The 20,474-nt window shown below is 44.6% G+C and overlaps 1 protein-coding gene across 1 annotated transcript in view; it reads left to right on the top strand.

Moving 5' to 3' along the window:
• Positions 1-19,409, top strand: part of LAMB1 (laminin subunit beta 1) — a 73,758-nt gene extending 54,349 nt beyond the window's left edge. The window contains exons 24-33 of the mRNA XM_006269599.4: positions 3,035-3,404; positions 5,653-5,837; positions 7,284-7,525; positions 9,894-10,097; positions 10,500-10,644; positions 12,668-12,875; positions 13,079-13,220; positions 15,503-15,679; positions 17,596-17,755; positions 18,994-19,409. Of these exons, the coding sequence (XP_006269661.3) occupies positions 3,035-3,404; positions 5,653-5,837; positions 7,284-7,525; positions 9,894-10,097; positions 10,500-10,644; positions 12,668-12,875; positions 13,079-13,220; positions 15,503-15,679; positions 17,596-17,755; positions 18,994-19,130 (1,970 nt within the window). The 3' untranslated portion in view covers positions 19,131-19,409. The remainder of the gene's footprint in view (positions 1-3,034; positions 3,405-5,652; positions 5,838-7,283; positions 7,526-9,893; positions 10,098-10,499; positions 10,645-12,667; positions 12,876-13,078; positions 13,221-15,502; positions 15,680-17,595; positions 17,756-18,993) is intronic.
• Positions 19,410-20,474: the final 1,065 nt, after the last annotated feature.

Raw genomic sequence — 20,474 nt, 5'->3', positions numbered from 1 at the left:
TTGTATGTGTTAAATTTATGAGGTAGTCCTGAAAGATGTGATGTGTAACTGAAGGCTTTAATCTGCTGGGTGTCAAAGCCTTGAATGTTAAAGGAATGTATGTTTGATCTAGTGTGGATTTACTCTGCCCTGATGATAGGAAGGGCACCTCCAGCATAGCTGCAAGACCTCCAAGACCTTTTGTTCTTTGCTGCTTTACCTTTATTAAAGCTATGAACATTGGTAATTTCCTTTTAGCATCTCTTACCCAGCTATTTGAGAAGAGGTCCAGATGGAAACTTCAATTTCTAACACTTGAAAGCTCTTCTTTTTACATGGATTATGTTTGGCTCAGACCAAGTATAGTCCTATGCTTACCTGGCAGGGGAAGCACTGTGACCACCAAGGTGGTTTTCCTAGTCGTACCCAGGGACACCCACTCTCCTGGCACGGGGGTAGTACCTGCGAAGGTAATGTAGAGTTAATCTCCCACTTAGCTGCTGGAGTGGGAAGATCTTGGCTTTATGCCCACTTTATGGAAATGGGAGACTCCTCCCTAGTTTGCTCTTGCGGCCATATGGCTGAGGGCAAGCAAAACTCAGGGGCCTCCAAACCCCAAGCCTCCAGGCTTGGGCCTGCACATAGGATGCCTGCCAAAGGATTTGGAAATATCTGAAGTCCTAGCTGGGGGTGGAGGATGTTTGCCGGTAGTAGGGCCACTTATGGTTCTGGACTGACTCATGGATTTGGAATTGATTTGGCTGATTTGGCTTGGAACATGGGGAAAAAAATGTCCTATATGCAAATGGGTTTAAAAATATTGTAGTGTGGCACATTGAATTATGCTAAGTGAAAACAAATGTCAGCCATGAGCTTGTACAACCGGGGAGCTCAAAATTCACATCACCAATGGGAGCTATGTTGAGCAACCTACTGGGAGGTCAAGGAGCATCCCTGACTGTCAGTCACATAAAAGTTTACATAAAAGTCATTGTATTTGCTTGTATTCACTCCTTCTGACTAGTTAAACAGAAATTACTAGAGGTGCGCCAATGTATCAGTGGCATATCAGATCGACACTGATAAAAGAAAAATTAACATTATCAGCTATCAGCTTTTTTTGGCTGGCGTAGCTGATAATGTCACAAATAAATGCTGCGTGCGTGTGTGCAGTCACAACATGCATGTGGCTGGGAATGCGGCCTCGCAGCTTGGAGAACAGCATCTGGCTGGTAAATCTGTGGGAGGGAAGGGGTGTGGGGAGGGCAACTCAAGGCCCCCACGGTGAGGGAGCGAGTGGGACAGGGGCAGGCACTGTCCAGCTGGGGCAAAATGTGACCCTGTCGGGAGCAGGGCAGAGCTGCGGGCAGGTCATCCAGGGAAGTGAGGATGGGGATGGCTCCCTTCCACTGTGTGCACCCCCAGGGAAGCCATGGGGGGCATGTGCCCTCCTGGATTTGTATGTGGGATGAAGGTGGGCTGGGGTGGAGCTACAGAGAATTTTGGGGTGGCTGTAGCTCACCGCATAGCCCCCACTCCCAGCACCGCCACCCCCCACCCTGGCCCAGCTCTCATTGGGAAGAAGCCAGTGCAGTCCCTGGCCCCAAGCCAGCAGTGTACAGCCTGCTCTCACCCTGCACACAAATCTGAGGGGCACATGCCCCCCATGCCTCCCCCAGGGGCCACGCAGCAGCTGGGAGCCACCCCCACTACCCCACATCCCCAGATGAGCCTGCCTCACTCCTGGGGTCACAGTCACTGCTCTGGCTAGGTAGTACCTGCCTCTGCCCCACTCCCTCCTCACTGTGGGGGCTTTAATCTGCAACCCCCACGTCCCTTCCCTCCCTGCTACCCCTCCTCCCCACAGACTTACTGGCAGGAGGCTGCTTTCCAAGCTGCAGGGCTGCATTCCTGTAAATCAGCTATCAGATTGGTATCGGCAGATATGGTTGGTTAACAATCGGCCATTGGTGTTGGCCAAGAAAATCTTTATTGGTGCACTCCTAGAAATTACTTGTCTGATTTCAATGTTAATAAACATTTGCAACTGATCAACTTTGCCCTCACACTCCTACTACAAAGAGGCTGGCTCTGGAGAACTTGGCACCCGTGTGCTAGAATCTTGTGACATTTGTCTACCTTTTCCACATTACAAGCAAGATCTCTTTATGCCCTGCTTCCTGTTATCTGAACTATAAATACAAACCAGAGACGGAACAGATCCAAACTATGCACTAACACAGTAGCCTAACTAAAGGCGATGGTGAGAGGGGCATCAAACCCAGGCACCGACTTACAGGAGATGCCAGTACGGCCTGTGTCCTCTCCTCTCTCACATCCCCCTCTTCCCTGGAGTCTTTGTTGCATCAGGAACAGACCTGTGCTGCTCTTGGTGTGGGGACATGGCAGGAGTAGTGGGGGGTCTTTGAGTCCCCAGGGCAGGTAAGACGTTCTTTCCCTCTCCCCTTCCCTTCCCTCTCCCCCTCCTCTCTGGTACTCAGCACAACCCCACCCACCCAATCTCCAAGAAGTTTTGCCTGGGCTGCCAAACTTGATAGTTAACACTTCTGCATTTTTATGTGTACATGCATATATACATACATGTTCTCTTATTCTGAATGTGGTTCACAATGGGGAACCAGAGTAACAAGATGGCCTCAAATCAGGGCCCAATGGACAGGGCCATCTCTTCTGAGTAAGTTACAAAGCACCTCTCTAGTCTTCTCCACACACTTGCCTCTTGCTCTAGAGAAATTGTGGAATCTCCATCTTTGGAAGTTTTCAAGAGCAAGTTGGACAGACACTTGGCTGGGATGGTTTATTTAGTCAGAGATGATCCTGCCTTGAGCAGGGGGCTGAACTAGATGGCCTTGTGAGGTCCGTTCCAGCCCTACTTTACTATGTTTCTCTCCCCAGTGTGCTAACATACTAATTTCACATTCATGTCATTACAGATTCTTGGCTTGTGTTAAAGTTCTTTCCAGCTTCATCTTTGGTTCCATCTGGCTTTGTGTTTTCAGACTTACTCTCTTTTTTCCCCCCTTCACCCTTCCAGCTTGTGACTGCGATCCCCGTGGCATCCAGACCCCTCAGTGCAATCGCTCCACAGGGTTGTGTGTCTGTAACGAAGGGGTTGAGGGTCCTCGCTGTGACAAGTGCACCCGTGGCTACTCCGGCTTCTTCCCTGATTGTGCACCATGCCATCAGTGTTTTGCTCTGTGGGACATTATCATCCGTGAGCTGACCAACAAGACCCAGAGGTTCCTGGACAGAGCAAATGCCCTGAAAATCACTGGGGTCAGTGGCCCTTATCAGCAGACACTGAACAACCTGGAGGAGAAACTGAATGAAATTAAAAATATTCTTGCTCAAAATCCAGCTGCTGAGCCCCTAAAGAACATTGGCAATCTCTTTGAGGAAGCTGAGTGAGTACGCTACCAGCTTTGTGGATATTTTGAGCTCAGTTAGGGCTTGGTGGTATTTAGTGGGAGTTCAGTGCCTAAGTCCCTTTGAGGATTGGGTCCAAGGTATTCAATAGAGTCAGGCCAGGGCTCTTATGAAGGCTGCTGTGGGGAACAAACAAAAGAGTCCAGGAATGATTTCTGAAACTCAGGGAAGGGGAATCCTGCTTGCATTTTGTCAGCCTGCCAAGCACTTAAGTGGAGATACTTGTGTTGATGCTGTATGTGCCCCAAGGGAAAAGGACAAACATTGCTATTATGTGAGAGAGAATGCAGGGGGAAGAGATTAAATTCTTGGAATTTCATTTTACAGCCATCTAGATAACAAGGCAGGCTCCTTCCGCTAATCTAAGGCAAGGAGCATTGTTAGCCGAAGGGGCCAGTGTTGCAGTATGGTTTGTTCCCATGTTATTAAGTGTTGGAACCCAATATTCTGTTTAAAATAAGGGTGCGGAGAAGGGGAGAGTGAGCCCCTTGGAACTGTGTGGCAGTTTAACACTCAGTGCTACAATTATTGTTAAAAAGAATTGCAAGACCTCCCCCATGCATAAACTGAGTGAGGATAAAATGTTTCATAGTCAATAAAATCTAGGTACCTGCCCCTCCACCCCAGTTCCACCCTTCCTACATGCTGCAGAACATTGCAGAATTGGGGCTCTGGAGGGGAAATACCATGACCACTCAGGTGGTTTTCCTAGTTGTAGGTGAAAATCACTTTCTTGGCAGGGGATAGTACCTTAACCAAGGTAAGGCATAGTTAGCCTCCCACTTTCACTTCCAGTGGGAAGATCTTGGCTATACACCAACTTTCAGGAAATGGGAGAACTCTGTGGAAATGGGAGACTCCTCCCTAACTTGCTCCTGCAGCCATATGGTTGAGGAGAAGCGAAACTCGGGGGCGTCCAAACCCCAAGCCTCCAGGCTTGGCCTGAATGTAGGATGCCTGTCAAAGGATTTGGAAGCATCTTAAGCCCCAGGTGGGGGTAGCAGGATGTTTGCCGCTAGTAGGGCCACACACGGTTCTTGAATGACTCATGGATTTGGAACTGATTTGGCTGATTTGACCTGGGACCTGAAAATTTTTCCTTAAAAAAAAAAAAAAAAGGGGGGGCTCTATGTAAGCCAAGAGAGGGGAGGCCATGCTGAGGGATCTTTCCTCCTTTTCTTGTCCCCATAGATAGGAGGAGAGTCTGTAATGTTGTAGGACACCTTGAAAATGCCCAACTACTGATGTTTGGTTTAAACACAACATTGCCTTGTTCTTCCCAGGAAGAGAAGCTTGGGTTGATGGCAGGGAGAATGGTTGAAATCTATTAACTGTATGCAATTGAATCAGACTCTGCTGAGCTCCTTTTAGTCTTCTCCAAGCTTTTTGGCCCTGGCCCTGAAGTCATTAGGGTCTTTTTGTTGGCTTTTGTTGAGAGCCTTTATCAGTCTGCTACCTATGACTGGAGTCGGATGGCCCCTGTTTTATTACTTGCTAATTACTATGGAATCCCTGTCTATATGAGAGTGTACTGTAGCTGCAAGCACATTTCTTGGGCTGGAACAGCAAAAAACTGGGATTCCTGTTAAAGCAAAACAAAAAAAAAGGAAAGCAGGAAGGTGCTTGTTGAATGGAAAAGAAAGAGTTGGTTTCAGTCTTACTGGAGGTGGGATATTTCCTGTCCACATGCTCCATCCTGTTGGAAAAGGGGAATCTTTACAAAGTTGTTAAAAGAATCCATTGTGCTCATGCTGGATTTTTCCCTCTGAAGTTCAATTCTGTTCTGTCCCATAAGTTTGTACTAATAAAAATGCATTTGTCGCTGTGTGGGATGTGAAGCAAATTATGTATGGATCATAGCAGTCAACACACTGACCTATGCAGTTGCCATGGTTCGGGAGCATTACCCCAGTGTTCTGGAATCTGCCTCCAGTTAATCTTACACAAAGCAGCTGTTTTCTGAGTAATTTGGTGCTTTGAGTTTATAAATGTGCTGTAGATTAAAAAGTGTTTTTTGTGATAAAGGAAACAAAGCCAGACTTCTAGGTAGGCAAGTTGTTACAAAACATTTACAGCACACTGGGGGGAGAATGTGTCCTTATGTGGGGGGTCAGAAGCAGAGACACAACAGACATTATTTAACTACTACACCGCTTTATTCTTAAAAATATTTCAAAGCTAATTTTTTTCCTTGAATAAATATGAGTTCTGCCCTTTTGCTTACAGAAAACTCAGAGCAGATGTTACAGAAAAGATAACCAACCTAGAAGAAGAGCTATCAGTGATAGCGCTGAATAGCAATGGCACAGACACTGAATTGAGTGCCCTCGAGACAGATGCCAAGAGCTTAGACCGCGTTGTGAAACTACTTGCGGAACAACTAGAGTTAATAAAAATCTCTGATGTGCGAGGTGAGTGTATCACGGTGTGCAGGGAGGCAGGGGGTGGCAAATGATTAAATGTGTATGATATTAATCTTCTGAATAGTCTGAATAGAATATCTGAATATAACTTTTGTTCCTGTGAGTTTCCTTCTAAGCATTAACAAGAGTTGCTGAGTTAGCAGGAATGTTTGTGGTCTCTGTTTCTCAGCATGTTGCAAAGCTAGCTCAGGATCTCAGGCAAAAAGTTATCTTAAAATCTTTGTTTAAGTTGTAAAGCTGTCAAAAGCCCAGGCTCCCAGGCAGCTTTCCATCAGCATCCTGTCTGAGATCTGACCTAAGTTGCTTGAACCCAAGACATTTCCACAGACCAGTTCCAGTTCTGTGAATCAGCAATCTGACAAACTTTTCTTTTGTTGGAAGCTTACCCTACCACTTCCACTCTCTGGAACTTGCAAAGCAAAGCTGTCCCAGTGAAATCAGGGAGTCTCCTCGCAGGCATGGCCCATTAGTAAAATAAACTTTGCCTTTTAAACCTGAGGACTAATCTTCCTTTGCTTTTAATAGAAGTAGAATTTGACCCTTAGTCCAGAAAAATATTCACATTTTTATATTAGAATCACATTCTGTAGATTTTTAGCTGCACCCCCCCCCTCCCCCCCGCAGCCATGTGCATGTGTGGCAGGGGGTGCATGCACGTGTGTGTGGCAGGGGGTGCATGCACACATGGCAGGAGGTGTGTGCATGTGGCAGGGTGCGTGTGCACACAGGGGGTGTGTGCTGGGGATTGTGTGTGGCAGGGAGTGTGTGCGTCTATGGATAGGTGTGCAAGAGGGACGGATGCCTGCCAGCAGCTTGGGCTGCAGCAGGGCAGGGGGGGAGGTGCCTTCCCCTCCAGTGGAGGAAAGGGGTGGAGGGTTCTTCAGGGGCAGCAGGGCTGGGGAGGGCAGGGTGCTGTGGGTTGGGAGTGAGGGGCACCAGCAGAGCTGAGGGGGGAGGTGCTGTGTGTCAGGAGTGAGGGGCACTAGCAGGGCTGGGGGGCAAAGGGCTGCAGGTCCAGAGTGAGGGGCACCAGCAGGGCTGTGGGGGCTGTGGCTTGGGAATGAGGGGATCAGGACCACGGGGGACTGAAGGTCACAGGCAGGGCCAGGGGGAATGCAGGTTGGGAGTGAGGGGCACCGGCATGGTCTGGGGTACTGTGGGTCAGAAGTGAGGGGCAACAGTAGGGCTGGGGGGGCTGTGGCTTAGGAGTGAGGGACAGGGGTAGGGCACAGGCATATGACTGCTCCTCTACCCCCCCCCCCAGTGTCCTCTTTTTGGAAACTGGAAATATGGTAACCCTAACATTACATTCCACTTGGTATCCAGTTTGTTAAAAGAATAGCTTTGTATGCAGTGGCAGCCATTAGGCTTCCTTGTGCTGTTAGTTAAGCAAACAGGGCTCACTACTGAACAGCCTGCTCTGAATTCTTGCAGGAGCCTTGGATAGCATCACCAAGTATTTTCAGACGTCCCTGGCAGCAGAAGAAAGGGTCAATGCCTCCACCCTTCACCCTGACAGCCTGGTAGAACAGTCAGCTCAACTGCGACAGGAAGTGGAAGACTTGATGGATGAGAGAGAAGCCCAGTTCAAGGCTAAACAAGAGGAGCAGTCACACCTCCTGGATGAACTCGCAGGCAAGCTGCAAAATCTGGATCTTTCTGAAGCAGCTGCAAAGGTACATGGTTACATTTTCCTGGGTGTAAACCAGGGGTGGGCAAAACGTGGCCCACCAGGCTATTCTATCCGGCCCATGGGGCCCCTAAAAAATTTAGAAAATTAATATTTATCTGCCCCGGCTGCCTGTCATGCGGCCCTCAATGGCTTGCCAAAACTCAGTAAGCTGCCCTCCACCCAAAATAATTGCCCGCCCCTAGTGCAAACTCCACAGAGAATGAATAATGGTCTTGGTGAAGAAGTGACAGGAAGGGAAGCTATTTACAGCTGAATTGGGCCTGATACTTTCAGTGAGATCTGCATGTGAACCATTGTCTCCTACTCTGGGCAGTACTTATCTAGTGAACTGGAACAAGGTTTCTCAGCCTGTGGATAAAAGTGCCCATTAGCTCCCAAACACCTCCCATCAGTCCTCCAAGTCTTCCTGTTTGTTTCTACCTCCATGTTCCAAATCTCAGAATCCTTGGCACTCCCAAAGGGCTAGCAGACATGGCTGGTCATAGGACATTTTGAGGGGAGGACGGGGATGAAGGTGGGTAGCCATGAGACCCAAAGGCGGTAAAGCTGACTGAAATGAGACTTTTGTCACCCTTCGGAGACTGTTCCCTTCACTAGTTCTCACTCTTGCATCTGTAAATCCAAACCATCCTAGGAACCCTCATATATACTCGCTCTCCCTGTTATTTCCATAATGCCCCACTCGTGCATATTATTTAGCTAGTTGAACACTTTGTGCTTGCCCTAAATGACTGTCTGGGTTCCTCCACTCCCTTTCTGATGTGTTTGAGACAAAGCAGAACTTTTAGTGAGCTCTTCAGGCAAAAGGCCTGCCTGCACATCTGTAGATACAAGTCAGCCCTGCTGTTTCATGGGAGATGCAGGGTGTTCCTTCTGCAGCTTTCCTTTGAAGTAAACCAGCTGCAGCTGGAGAATAATCTAGCCTACACCCATGATGGAGGGAATGTTTATTAACTTAAGTGGTTAGAGGCAGCAGTAAGTTAAAGGATGAGTTTGCTAAGGATTGATGTCTCCCCTCCTCCACTACTCTTTCATTTTATGGGGAAGGGGTCTTTTGATCAGGACTCCCTCCCGCACATTTCTCCAGCAGGGCCCCTAGGCTTGAAACTCCTGTTTAAATGCTCTTTATCGAGGCCTGAGACAGCACTGGCAGCTGCTGGGAGCTTTCATTAACTGCAGGACCCCTTCCATTTTCCAGCTGATAGGGAGCTGCACACCAAACAGGTCAGAAAGGACTTAGCACTTCCTAAGAGAAAGTCAAGACTCAAAAAAGGTGAACTTTAAACATCTTCTGGTTTGGTCTGACCTAGGTTCCCTAGCAGGGGTCCAAATACAAAATGCTTGTCACTTTGTGCATCTGTCCTCCATCAGCAGGTATTTTAAAATTGCAGAATAAGGCAACTTAGGTCTCACCTTTCCATCTGATTAAAAAAATTTAAGACTTCCATTTGTCTGAACTCTGGTAACACTCGCACACCAAAAAAACCACCGATTGACACTCTGGTTACAACGTTGCGTGGGATCATCTGTTTTGTCAAACTTTTGCCTCAGAAAAGTACTGTAATAATAATTGATTTGGGCCTTAATTTCATTAAAATATTGAAAACATTATTTTATAGTAAAAATTGAAACAAAACTCTCCTATTTATCTAAACAGTGTTTGGATTGGCTATGAAATTATTGTTTTGAAAATTTCATTTCATAGCACATTTTAAATCCTTTGTTGCCATTCAGAGCAAAAAAGGGTTTGAAATGCTGGGACTGTTCCCAGAGTGGAAATTTTGTGTTTTGGCCTTGGTGTTGGTAAGGAAATGACAGGCAGAAAGGGAGGTAGAAAGTTGAAGGGGGCCTGAGTTTTCAGTGCAATCCGCATGCGGATAATGCTGATCTGTACTGGCTGATAAGATTCATGGGTCTGCCTTCAGGCTGGAAGGCCCATCACCCCGCTCCACCCGACTTATTTAAAGTAAGTATGAAGGTATTTTATCATTGGAAAAACAAGAGGTCAAGAATGTTTCCACCATAAGCTGACAATTGTCATGCCACATCCATTAACTCTGTCTGGAGGGTTTGGCATTTATGCCTTCCTTCCTCCATCACTTCTGCAACAAATGCTTCAGATACAAAGCAAGCAGTAGCCTGCTTTAGCAGTTTGGAACAGTAACTTAAGCTAGGATCTATTTCATGCAGTCTCCTGTGATATCACTGCCAAAGGGAAAGAAATTACTAAGTATTTCCAACATCATCAGAAAACTTCAAGCTATCCTCCCCTCCTACCCCCCAGCCTCTCTTCCCCCCAACAAGGGTGATAAAGTACAACTATTCTCTGTGTCTAATTTCGTCTGCTGCAGACATGTGGAACTCCCTCAGGGGCTTCCTGTGCTGAATCAGTGTGTGGCGGTTTGAACTGCAGAACAGAAGAAGGAGAAAAGAAATGTGGAGGCCCAGGCTGTGAGGGGCTGGTTACTATGGCCCACAGCACGTGGCAGAAAGCCATGGATTTTGACAGGGATGTACTCAGCGCACTGGCAGAAATTGAACAGCTCTCCAAACTGGTAACATTTTTTAAATTGTTAAACGTTCATTTAAACAAGAGAAATTCCCTCATCAGGGCTACAGTGCATGTCTAGACAGCAGAACATTTTGCCCACAGACACCCATTTCAAAAGTTTTCTTTTCAAGTTGCATAACTTCCCTAGCACTGTCCTTGTAAGATCCTCATAAAGTGAAGTTGTCTGTATCAGAATCCCTGGTGTGAGCCAGAAACATTAGCTTAAGTTATTTAAAGTAACATTGGCGTTTTGGATTCCAACATGTTTTTAAAAAGTGTTCTGTGAGTTTTGAGAACAAGCCTCCCACACCGCTTGATTTTGATATCAATTGCATTTTGATTTGTCAAATGGGATCTTCAAATATATAGAAGTATGAAATGAGGCTACTTCCTTTACTTTCTGTAGGTCTCGGAGGCAAAATTGAGAGCTGATGAAGCAAAGCAAAATGCACAAGAAGTTTTGCTCAAAACCAACGCTACAAAAGAGCAAGTTGACAAAAGCAATGAAGATCTGAGAAACCTCATTAAGCAAATCAGGGAATTTCTGATGCGTAAGGATGATCTGTTACTGATCTTTACTGGGTTTGTGCCTGAAAACCACACTTCCTGTTCTTGAAATCATTCCTTCAAAGGTGTAACATGACAGCTTTCCACTTATCTGATATCTTAAACATATGTCTGCTAGAACACTCTTGCAGCAAAAAGGAAGAAAGACAAATAAGAAAAGCTTTTCTAAAACTTTCAGTCCTTAATCTGGCATCTATATGATGAAACTTAAGTCTTTAGATTCTGCTAAGCATGTCCAGGCATTTTATTTTGGTTAAACAGGTCTGGGAGAAGTGAGGGAGGGTGCTGAATATGTGGTTCCCTCCAGAGAACAGAGAGAGACTTTTATTTGTAGAGTGGATAAACAAATGTTCATACTTGTATGTTAATTCATGGTCCTATTCAGCAATAAGATGCAACATGCAAAGTTCATTCCTTCCTGTGTTTGTACAAGGCTAAATAGCATTAGCGTTTACAAAAAATATTAAGTACAACTCCTGGCCTACAAACTGCAGAGCTTTTCCAAGGAAGGCTTTGGTCCCTCTGCCAAGAAGCCTTCGACTTTCCTTGGCAGTTTAAACGCTGATGTCAAAGCAGACTAGGAGATTTAACCATACAGCTCCTACTGAAATTACTGGGAATTGTACAATTAGTTTCCCAGTTTGCTCTTCTTCGCTTCATATAATTTTCATAGTGCAGAAAGCAAAGTCTGGTATGGCTGCAAACATCATATAATCGAAGGGGTGGGTTGACAGAGAGGATTATCTCATTTCACTTGAAAACCTGAAAGTGTATCTCTTCATTTATAAAAATCTAGATGTTGATGAAGTACCATTTAAGTATTCAGGAAATACTGGCATTTAGAAATGATTAAAAGTAGTTTATAAAAGTACCCAGAAGAATGCAGAGAATTTCACCTGTCCAACTCTGTATGTGTGACTTTGCATCTGTAAACTTTACAGAACCTCTTAGGTAGCACCCTAATTTTATGAAGGCTAGCAAGACAGTTAGTGCTTCATAAAAACCATTTGAGCAAAGGGGCAGCTTTCATTTTAAGCACTCCCGCTGAAAGGCATGACATGGTGTTACACAGTTAAACTGAGCATGGCTCTCTTACAGTAGAGCTACATGAATATGCACCAAGAAATTAACCTCCAGCACCATTTTACCTGTTACCATGTTCCTACTTGGCTCATCTCGGGTGTGTCCAGACAAGTGCGCATGTGCTTCTCCCCAGGGATAAATAGCAACGGCACAATATGTGCTGCTGCTCCTTGTCCCTGGGGAATGTATGTGTGTGCACACACTGACGCACAGCAAGTTGCCCCGTGTGAGTAGGGGAAGCTGGGACCAGCATATGGGCTGACCCCACCAGCCTTACCTGGGTCCAGGGGGCCCCCAGGGGCTCCAGTGGCAGGATCTGGCAGCAGGGACCCGAGCTGGCAGCTGGAGTGTGGCTCCAGTTCAGGGCAGCACACACTGCTGCCACATGCATCACCCAGCTTTTTTCAGTCACGGGGGGGGGGGTTGCCACAGGGCTCTCCCTCCGCTTGTGCACTCATCTAGACCTGCCCATCATGTTCAAAGCATTCTATGAGTATTGGACCAAATTTGACACATTCCCCGATATCAGTGGAACTGTTGGTCTGTTACCTAATAAATGCTCCAAACTTCCCCCTATTACAGCTGGAGAAACTGGAGCTGATCAATTCTGAAATCCCCTGAAGCTACAGCATAAATCTGGCTATAGACTTCCCAGTCTTGTACTGAAACCACTGGAGTACTTCCCCGAGGGTGGTATGCTCCTCTTGCCAAAGACCAAAACTGGACTGAAGCATAGCCCCAGGCTGTTGATCTCTGTAGGGGTGAAGTTAATTAAATGAACAGGGGCTAGTTTTTAAGGATGTTCAGCAAAGCCTCTCTCCCCTCCGCTGTCATTCGTCAGTTCTACAAGTGTGCAGACAGGAATGGAGTACACTTGACCTGCCAAGTCCTCTCACCCCCTCTGCTTTTGTGCCATTATAACAGAGGAGAGTGCAGATCTGGACAGCATTGAGGCAGTTGCTAACGAAGTGTTAACCATGAACATGCCAAGCACCCCCAAGGAATTGCAATCCTTGACTGAAGATATTCGTAAGCGTGTGGAAAGCCTTTCTGATGTAGAGGTTATTCTTCAACAAAGCGCTGGAGATATAGCCAAAGCGGAGATGCTGCTAGATGAAGCTAAAAAAGCAAGGTACTGAGTGCTACACTGATCTCTATCGCCTGTCTTTTACATCAGTGTGTTTGAACCAGACTATCGATTTCAATCTGTCTAATGCTTTATAAGACATTGAACTGAACTCATCCCTGGTGTAATTTTACTATGGGCAAACCTGTCCCATTCCTTTTCATGCTAAAAGGAAGCATGTCTCATGTTTACATATGTTTGTTCCACAGCAAGAGTGCAACAGATGTTAAAGTCACGGCAGACATGGTTAAAGAAGCACTGGAAGAAGCTGAGAAAGCTCAAAATGCAGCTGAAAAGGCCATCAAGCAAGCTGATGAGGACATCAAAGGAACCCAGGACCTGCTCACTTCTGTGAGTCCCAACTAATCTTTATAAAAATATTAACTAAGAGCAGCAATAGTGAATAAATTCTGTTTGCTGACTCAGTCAATCTGGGAGGGAAACTCTTGCAACTGCAAACTCCTCTGAATAGGAGCGAAAACAAAGAACTCGAAATGCATCTCCATATGAGCAGCAAATAGAAAGAGGTAGTTTTGCACACATATTGACAACTGGGACAGGAAAGAAACCAGATCCCAAGGAATCATTTGGTCATGAGGCAGATGTATCCTCCCTGCATTTGTCTCAGTAATTAAAATGGACATTTTGCCACTGGAGGCAATACCAACAGAACTGAACCCCAAATGCACAGGGACACAGCCATCCATCCCAACAGGTGGCCTATGTTTTGGTAGTATCTGCTCAGATGCAGCTGTGCTGCCAACACTATTCCACACTTGTGGAAGACTTTGCTACTAGTGTAAAACAGCATGAGAATTAATGCTGTGTGAAAGCCTTCACTGCTGTATATTTTCCAGATATGGCATTAAAGGCTGGTGAGAGCTGCTTATGATCCTTCAACCAACACACAGCCTCTTTTCTATGAAGTGTGACCACTTCAGAAGATACAGAACCAATATATCATATTTACTTGAATCCCAGCTGAGGTTTTTTCCCACCCTGTTCAACTGAGAGGAAAAAAAGTCTTGTCTTGAATTCAAGCACTGGCCTGGGACAGGTGACTGCAGTGGCTCTGACCAGCTGTGGCCTGTCCTGGGCTAGGGCTGGAGCAGTCACCACCGTTGCTGCCTGGCCAGGTTATGGTGCTTATACAGCAGAGGAGAGGGCATACAGTATGTGTGTGGGGGAAGCAGGGAAAAAAACAGTGTGCAGACAGGGTGAGGGGTGCAAGGGAGACCGTGCAGTTGCAGGGGAGCTGCTGGCCCTGCTGCTGCCTGGCTGAGGGCAGAGCTTGTGTGTTCTCTGTGACCTGAGCCAGAGCTGTCGCATATGTTAAGCAATGGGGAAGGGGGTCAAGTGGCAGGGCAGGATGGACAGAAGGCATCAGGGACTTAGTGGGTGGGGCGGGGGAGACGGGACAAGTAGCAGGGGATCAGGCCACTTGCCCCCCTGCTGCTGCTTTCACTGTCACAATGGTAGAGGGGTGGGGGGGACAAATTTAAAGATGGTCCCCTAATAATTATACTCTGTGCATGAAAAATTCTAACAAATTTATACTTTTCCATGCGTAGAATGTAATTATTAGGAGGCCATCTTAAAATCAAAGCTGTCTTGGATTCAGGTAAATGCAGTATTACTAGTAATAGGCCCCCAAGTATACGGGGGTGATTCACATACACAAGAGAAAGGTCAGTTATACAAGGCAGCTCCAGCTTATCTGCACTTCACAGTCAAGTCAAGCTTTAACTCTCCTCCTTTGGCCTGTTGGCTGCTTGCAGTAGATTGGGCCTGTGTGATCATTTTCATATTAAAAATGTTTTGGCCTGTGCAACCACTTGCTACAAGAGAGGCAGGTTAGAATGAGAATTTAAGCCCGTTTAGATTTTTTAACTGGATTTGCTGAAAAAGAAACTGTCAAGTTTGATGTCAGTGAGTCTACAGCTACATAGCAGTTGTCTTGTTGCTAGGATAAGAGAGGAGTGTTTTTGGTTTTTATGGACAATAGAGCATCTACTATTGTTGCTGTTCCCTAGGCCTCTTCAGGCCACGTTCAACTAGATTGGATCTTTAATCCTTTAAACTGAGATTCCAAGGTGCATTTTACACATTTGGTAACTCATTGCTTCGTGCTGTTAAAAGTTAACATAAACCAAAGATTAGATGTCTTGGTGAAGTCTTTCCTGGATGCTGTATTGCTCTGGGATGTTTCTCTGCCTCTTTTAGCAGCAGCATGGTCTCAAGAATTTTCCCATAGGAGTTTGGGAATAACTCTACCCCTGGCCATTACAGCTCACTATGGCTCTAGTGTTGCATTCCTAGACATCCAAGAGGTTAGGGCTGTAGAACAGTTGCAAAATGAGCTCCCTTTGGTCAGCACAAAGATCTAAGGGACACTTTAAAATGATGCAGTTTAGATAGTTTTCAAAATGGACTCCCATGATGTTTAGTCAAATCTATGTGGTTTTGATAGCATATATTGAAGACAGTTTGCTATTTGAGTTGCACGGCCAATACATATTAGACACAGACACTGTAGCTAGTTGCTAAAAGATTCTTTACCAGAAAACATATTTGAGAATTTGAAAACTAGATTTGTTGAAAGAATATTTAACTTGTCTGTTGCTCCTGGTTAGATTGAATCTGAAAATGCAGCATCTGAAGAAACACTAAACAATGCTACTCAACGTTTGACTGAGCTAGAGAAGAGTATGGAAGAGCTTAAACAGAAAGCTGCTGCCACTTCAGAGAATGTGGAAGAGATTGAACAAACAGTTTCGACTGTGAAACAAAATGCAGAAGAAGTTAAACAGGTCAGACCCCTCTCTCTACAGTGGGTGGGGGAGATAAAGGTCATTTTAGTGCTACTGTTCAGAGTTCCGGAAGATTTATTCATAAGCCTGCCATGCTGGAGTACTTTTCAGTGGTCTAGGTCAGATATGTTTTGGCTTATTTATGTGTTAGATCCACATGCTTAAATGCTTTACCAGCATATGCAGACAAGGTTCTTTAGGTAAATCTGATAACTGTTATTAGACCAACTCAAATAGTTGGAAAAATTCTTCTTAGCAAGCTTTCTGGTTTAAATGCCTTTTGTCAGGCTGAGGAAGTATCTGCAGTTGGTGTATGCTCTTCCTGGATGGGACGAATAGTAAAGAAGCCAGAGGCTGCATGCAAGACAGGCAGTCAGTTAAGGTATAAATTGAGGAGTCAGTTTACTTACCAGCATATTACATTCTGTATCACAAAAGGAAGTGATAGTGCCTGGAGCCTCAGCTTTTGTTTCTATTTCTTAAGCAGGCAGAGAACTGCTGGGTCAGAGAGGTGCATGATGGCATGTAGGGCTAACTCTTCAGGAAACTTGTGCTTACTATGAATCACAGGGAAGGCATTGGCAGTTGACTAAGTCTTATCTATACAATGAGAATTAAAATTACTTTCAAGCCCTTTTGTTGTATCTGTGAATGAAACAGCATTTCAACCAAGATGCTTGTAATCTGGTGCTCTTTAGGGGATTCCCATATCACATTAATCTCTGCAGTAAAGATTCCAGATCTCAGGGTAAAACCAGACATCCTGTCTCTATAGTTAATTTCTAAATTTATAGTTAATTTCTAAATATCACGAAGATGTGGCAAATATAGAAAGAAGGCTGCAGAATTCTCCCCAACATCTGTTAGTACATTTGTGACAACAAAAGAATACCAACTTTGTTGTCAATTGTTAAGGACAGCACTAAGGAAGTCTTGTGGCTCCAAACTGTTTTCTACAATATGACCCAGCTCTCTCAAAGGAGCAATTCTTCTTTCTGCCAAAAAGCAATAAATTAATCTTCAAACTAAGCTATTAAATCTAAACCAGGGGCATCTAAAGTGCTACTTAACACTAGTTAAGTACAAAAGGTACCCTGTTCAGTGGGGAAGAAGAAAACAAAGGAAAGACTTGCAGTAGTTATTCAATTTTGGTATTGTGTTGCTAGTCACTTGCAGCAACAAGTCCTCAGGACTCTAATCCATGAATTGGACCCAAAGAGCTGCATGCAGTGACCAATATACACTCCCCTTTCCTGCCCAACCCAGGCCCTGAACTGCAAGAAGGATTGCCTGAGAGTTAGCTCTACCCTTACTGAACAACCCTACCAGAATGTTTCCACTCTGTATGTTGAGTATGTGGTGCAGACAGCAAAGCATGGCTGAGGAGGCAGCCCTGTATCAGCCTCATGTGCTTGCACCAGTGTTTGTAAAATAACAACTATCCATTTCAGAGCTGTTCAGCATCACTGGAAGAGCACTGAAGGTGCCTGCTTTAAGTCCCAGTTGTTTGATTATACAAGCAATACCTATTTGTTTGCTTTAAGTTTGGAAAATTGCATAGGATTCAGGCTCACAGCTCCCCTTAATTAATGGAAATGCTGTGGCTGAATCCTGATAATATATACACTACCATAAGCTAAAACTGCAGAGATCGGTCACAGAATTGGAGAGCATAGCTGAACAGCAGGAATGCCAGCCATCAGTTATTAAATACAAGCCATAGTGCTAATATAAAGGAGGAAAAAGGTAACTACAACAGAAGATGAATGTTGCTGGAACAACAGAGGTTGCAATAATGAACACTTTGTGCTATGCTATCTAATGAGAATAGCAGATTAAAGTTCCAAAATGTATGTTTGCTTTACACAGTTCTCTGAACAATTAACTCCGCCTTGTGTTCAAATCTGTAAATGCAGGTACTGGACAGGGAGTTGAATGACAAATATAAAAGAGTGGAAAACCTGATTGCCAAGAAAGCAGAAGAGTCTGCTGAAGCCAGGAAAAAAGCTGGAATACTGCAAAATGAAGCTAAAGCACTGTTGGCCCAGGCAAACAACAAACTCCAGCTACTCAAGGGTAAGATGTCATGTGTAAGAAACAGGGTTTCCCTTCACAATTGCTTGTGATCTCATCAATGGAAGGATGAAAAGGATAAATTAATTTATGGCAGTAAGTGGCATGAAATTCAGGCATAAATGTACATGCAATATTTAGAACTGCCTTCCATTGAAAAGGTCCCAAAATATTTTAAGCTAGATGTCAATTCAGCCACCCCCACTGCTGAGATGATCTGCAACTCCTAATTCTCCAAATGTATCTGGCCTGAACTAGAGCTAATGTACTTTAAAAAAGTGTCATGGCCTCAAAACAAACTGAATACAGGTTCTGTCCAAAGGCTGGTGTTTCCTGCCATCACAAGTACCTTGGGCTTTGAGATACCCAGCCCAAGTGCATTGTGATCATGGTGCATGAATTGGAGCCAGCAAAGTGCTTAAAAAAGTGAGTTTTGCCAGAAAGTTGAAACAAATCCAGCATCACAGTTTGAGTTCTACACCCAGCCACACACAGTAAATAAAGCAACGTGAAACATTGTACCAGCTAGGAAAAAAACAGAGGAAAAGATCTGCTTCAATGGGAACCTATTCCTCCTTAACTTCAGCTCAGTTGCAGAGAATCACTGTATAATTTTAAGTCAGATCAATCATTTTTTTACAAATAGACCATTTTTATTGCATGAATGAAAAGGACCAAATCTCATGTTTACATTTATGGTTATTTGTTTCCACATTACCCATTTGTTTTGTATAAAGACCTACCAAATTCACAGCAGAAGCAGGGTGTGCAGAAGCTCCTTTTATTTTGCAGGTTCCCCTGCTCTTCCTCCCCCTACTCCAGCTGCTCACTCCTGATCAGCCAGGAGGAAAAATATGCTTTTTTAATATGGCACTGTTTTTGCCTTCTGCCCAGTTTGCAACAGACAGCGTGGCTGCCAGGGCCCATCAGCGTCGAGTAGCAAAAATGGTGCCATATTTAAAACTCTGGTTTTTGCCTCCCCACCAATCGGGAGCAAGCTGGAAGCTGGGGGGGGGGCATGCACAGGGGAACCTGCAAGATTAAAGGATACGCTGTGGAGCCCACTTCCAGCATGAATTCAGTAGGTCCCTAAAAATGGGATAAACCCAGAGATCCAGACTACTGGATCTCAGGTACTTTTCCTCTACTTTATAGATTGAATATATACAAATATGACTATGATAGCCAACTACTCAGATGTACTGTTGATAGCAGAGAGTAATTTTCCCCTTTCCTTGCAGATCTGGAGGACACATATGAGAACAATCAAAAAGTGTTGGAAGACAAAGCAAAGCAACTGGTGGAGCTGGAAGAGACAGTGCGCTCCCTCTTACAGTCCATCAGCCAAAAAGTTGCAGTTTACAGCACATGCTTGTAACTGTGGGGAAACTGCCTGTTCAAGCATTAAATTTGTTCACTGTTGACCTCACATGAAGACGGTGACAGGTTCTAACCAGAGTTTAAGTCATAAAACCAAAGACAAGTAACTTTTTTATATTGAAAATAAAAGCACAGTACTTTTGTATCCCTGTATGTATGTAGTATGATTCATTAACTCCATTGTTAATTTTACTAATGCACCTAGAGACAATATCTCTTTAGCTTCTGCAAATCTTGTTTAACCCAGTTAGAATATTCTAATAAAACTGTCACTCAAGCTGGGCTTCAACCAGTTAATTCTGATTAAGAGCTGCATTTTCTGAAGTACAGGATTTTTTAAAACTTATTTTTTACCTTGAGTGAGGAAATGCTGTCCCTGTCTGTTTTTAACCAGAATTTCTACTCTGTAGTCTTTGGAGCAGGACTGCTTAATTACTCTCCACATGATATCCATTTAGACTCCCAAGGAGCTAATAGATTTAACCCACAACTTTCAATTCACTGATCATGGACAAGTGTGTCATTTGTGCTGTGGAAACAGAAGTCAGCACAGATGAGGCTTCTTAGGTTTTTTCCCCTTAAACTTGTTGCTAGAACCCAAAGCTGGTTTTAAGCCCCCTGTCAGAAGGGCAGGGCAAGCCCTCTACAATTGAATACTTCAGGAAAAAGTGAACTGTGTAAAGGCAAATGCCATTCATAGTAAGACCTGGTTATGCCATATACAGTAACAGATATCCTGCACCATATCAGACAGCTAGAAAACCTCTAAAAATATGTAAAGGCTATTGCACACAAGTAACTCATCGACTTGCTCACTAATAGCCTGCACAATGCAGTGCTAAAGTAACACTCAGTCTCCCCACATACCAAGAGAAACGTGCAACACTCTCCAATGCATTCTGAGATGGCATGGTCTGCAACATTAGCCAATTAGACTGCACAGGGCCAAGTCAACTTCATGCAGAGTGCATTATGCATTTGGGGAATTCTGACTGTCAGCTGCCAGCCAGGGCAAAACATGCAGACCTCTTTCTTGGGCCAATTTTTCCTGGATGTTTTTTTCACCTTCCAACTGTTACACTTGAGATGCACACATAGCTGACTGCTGAGCAGCAGCATCTACCTTCTCCGACATAGACTGTCAGAACATAGACCTGTACAAACAAAATGGTTTGGTAAATCAAGACTTACTCTACTTCACCTCTTGCTTACCCTTAATTAATTGTGAAGCTTACAGTTTAACTCAAGACATCTAAGTCACAGTTCATACTGGATTCAGCGGTGAAGTTAAAACAAAAGCTGTACCCACAACTTCCATCCCCATAGAAGACACTACTGTATA

The sequence above is a fragment of the Alligator mississippiensis genome, chromosome 4, assembly GCF_030867095.1.
Source record: "Alligator mississippiensis isolate rAllMis1 chromosome 4, rAllMis1, whole genome shotgun sequence".
Lineage (NCBI taxonomy): Eukaryota > Metazoa > Chordata > Crocodylia > Alligatoridae > Alligator > Alligator mississippiensis.
This window is presented reverse-complemented; position numbering and strand designations above follow the sequence as displayed.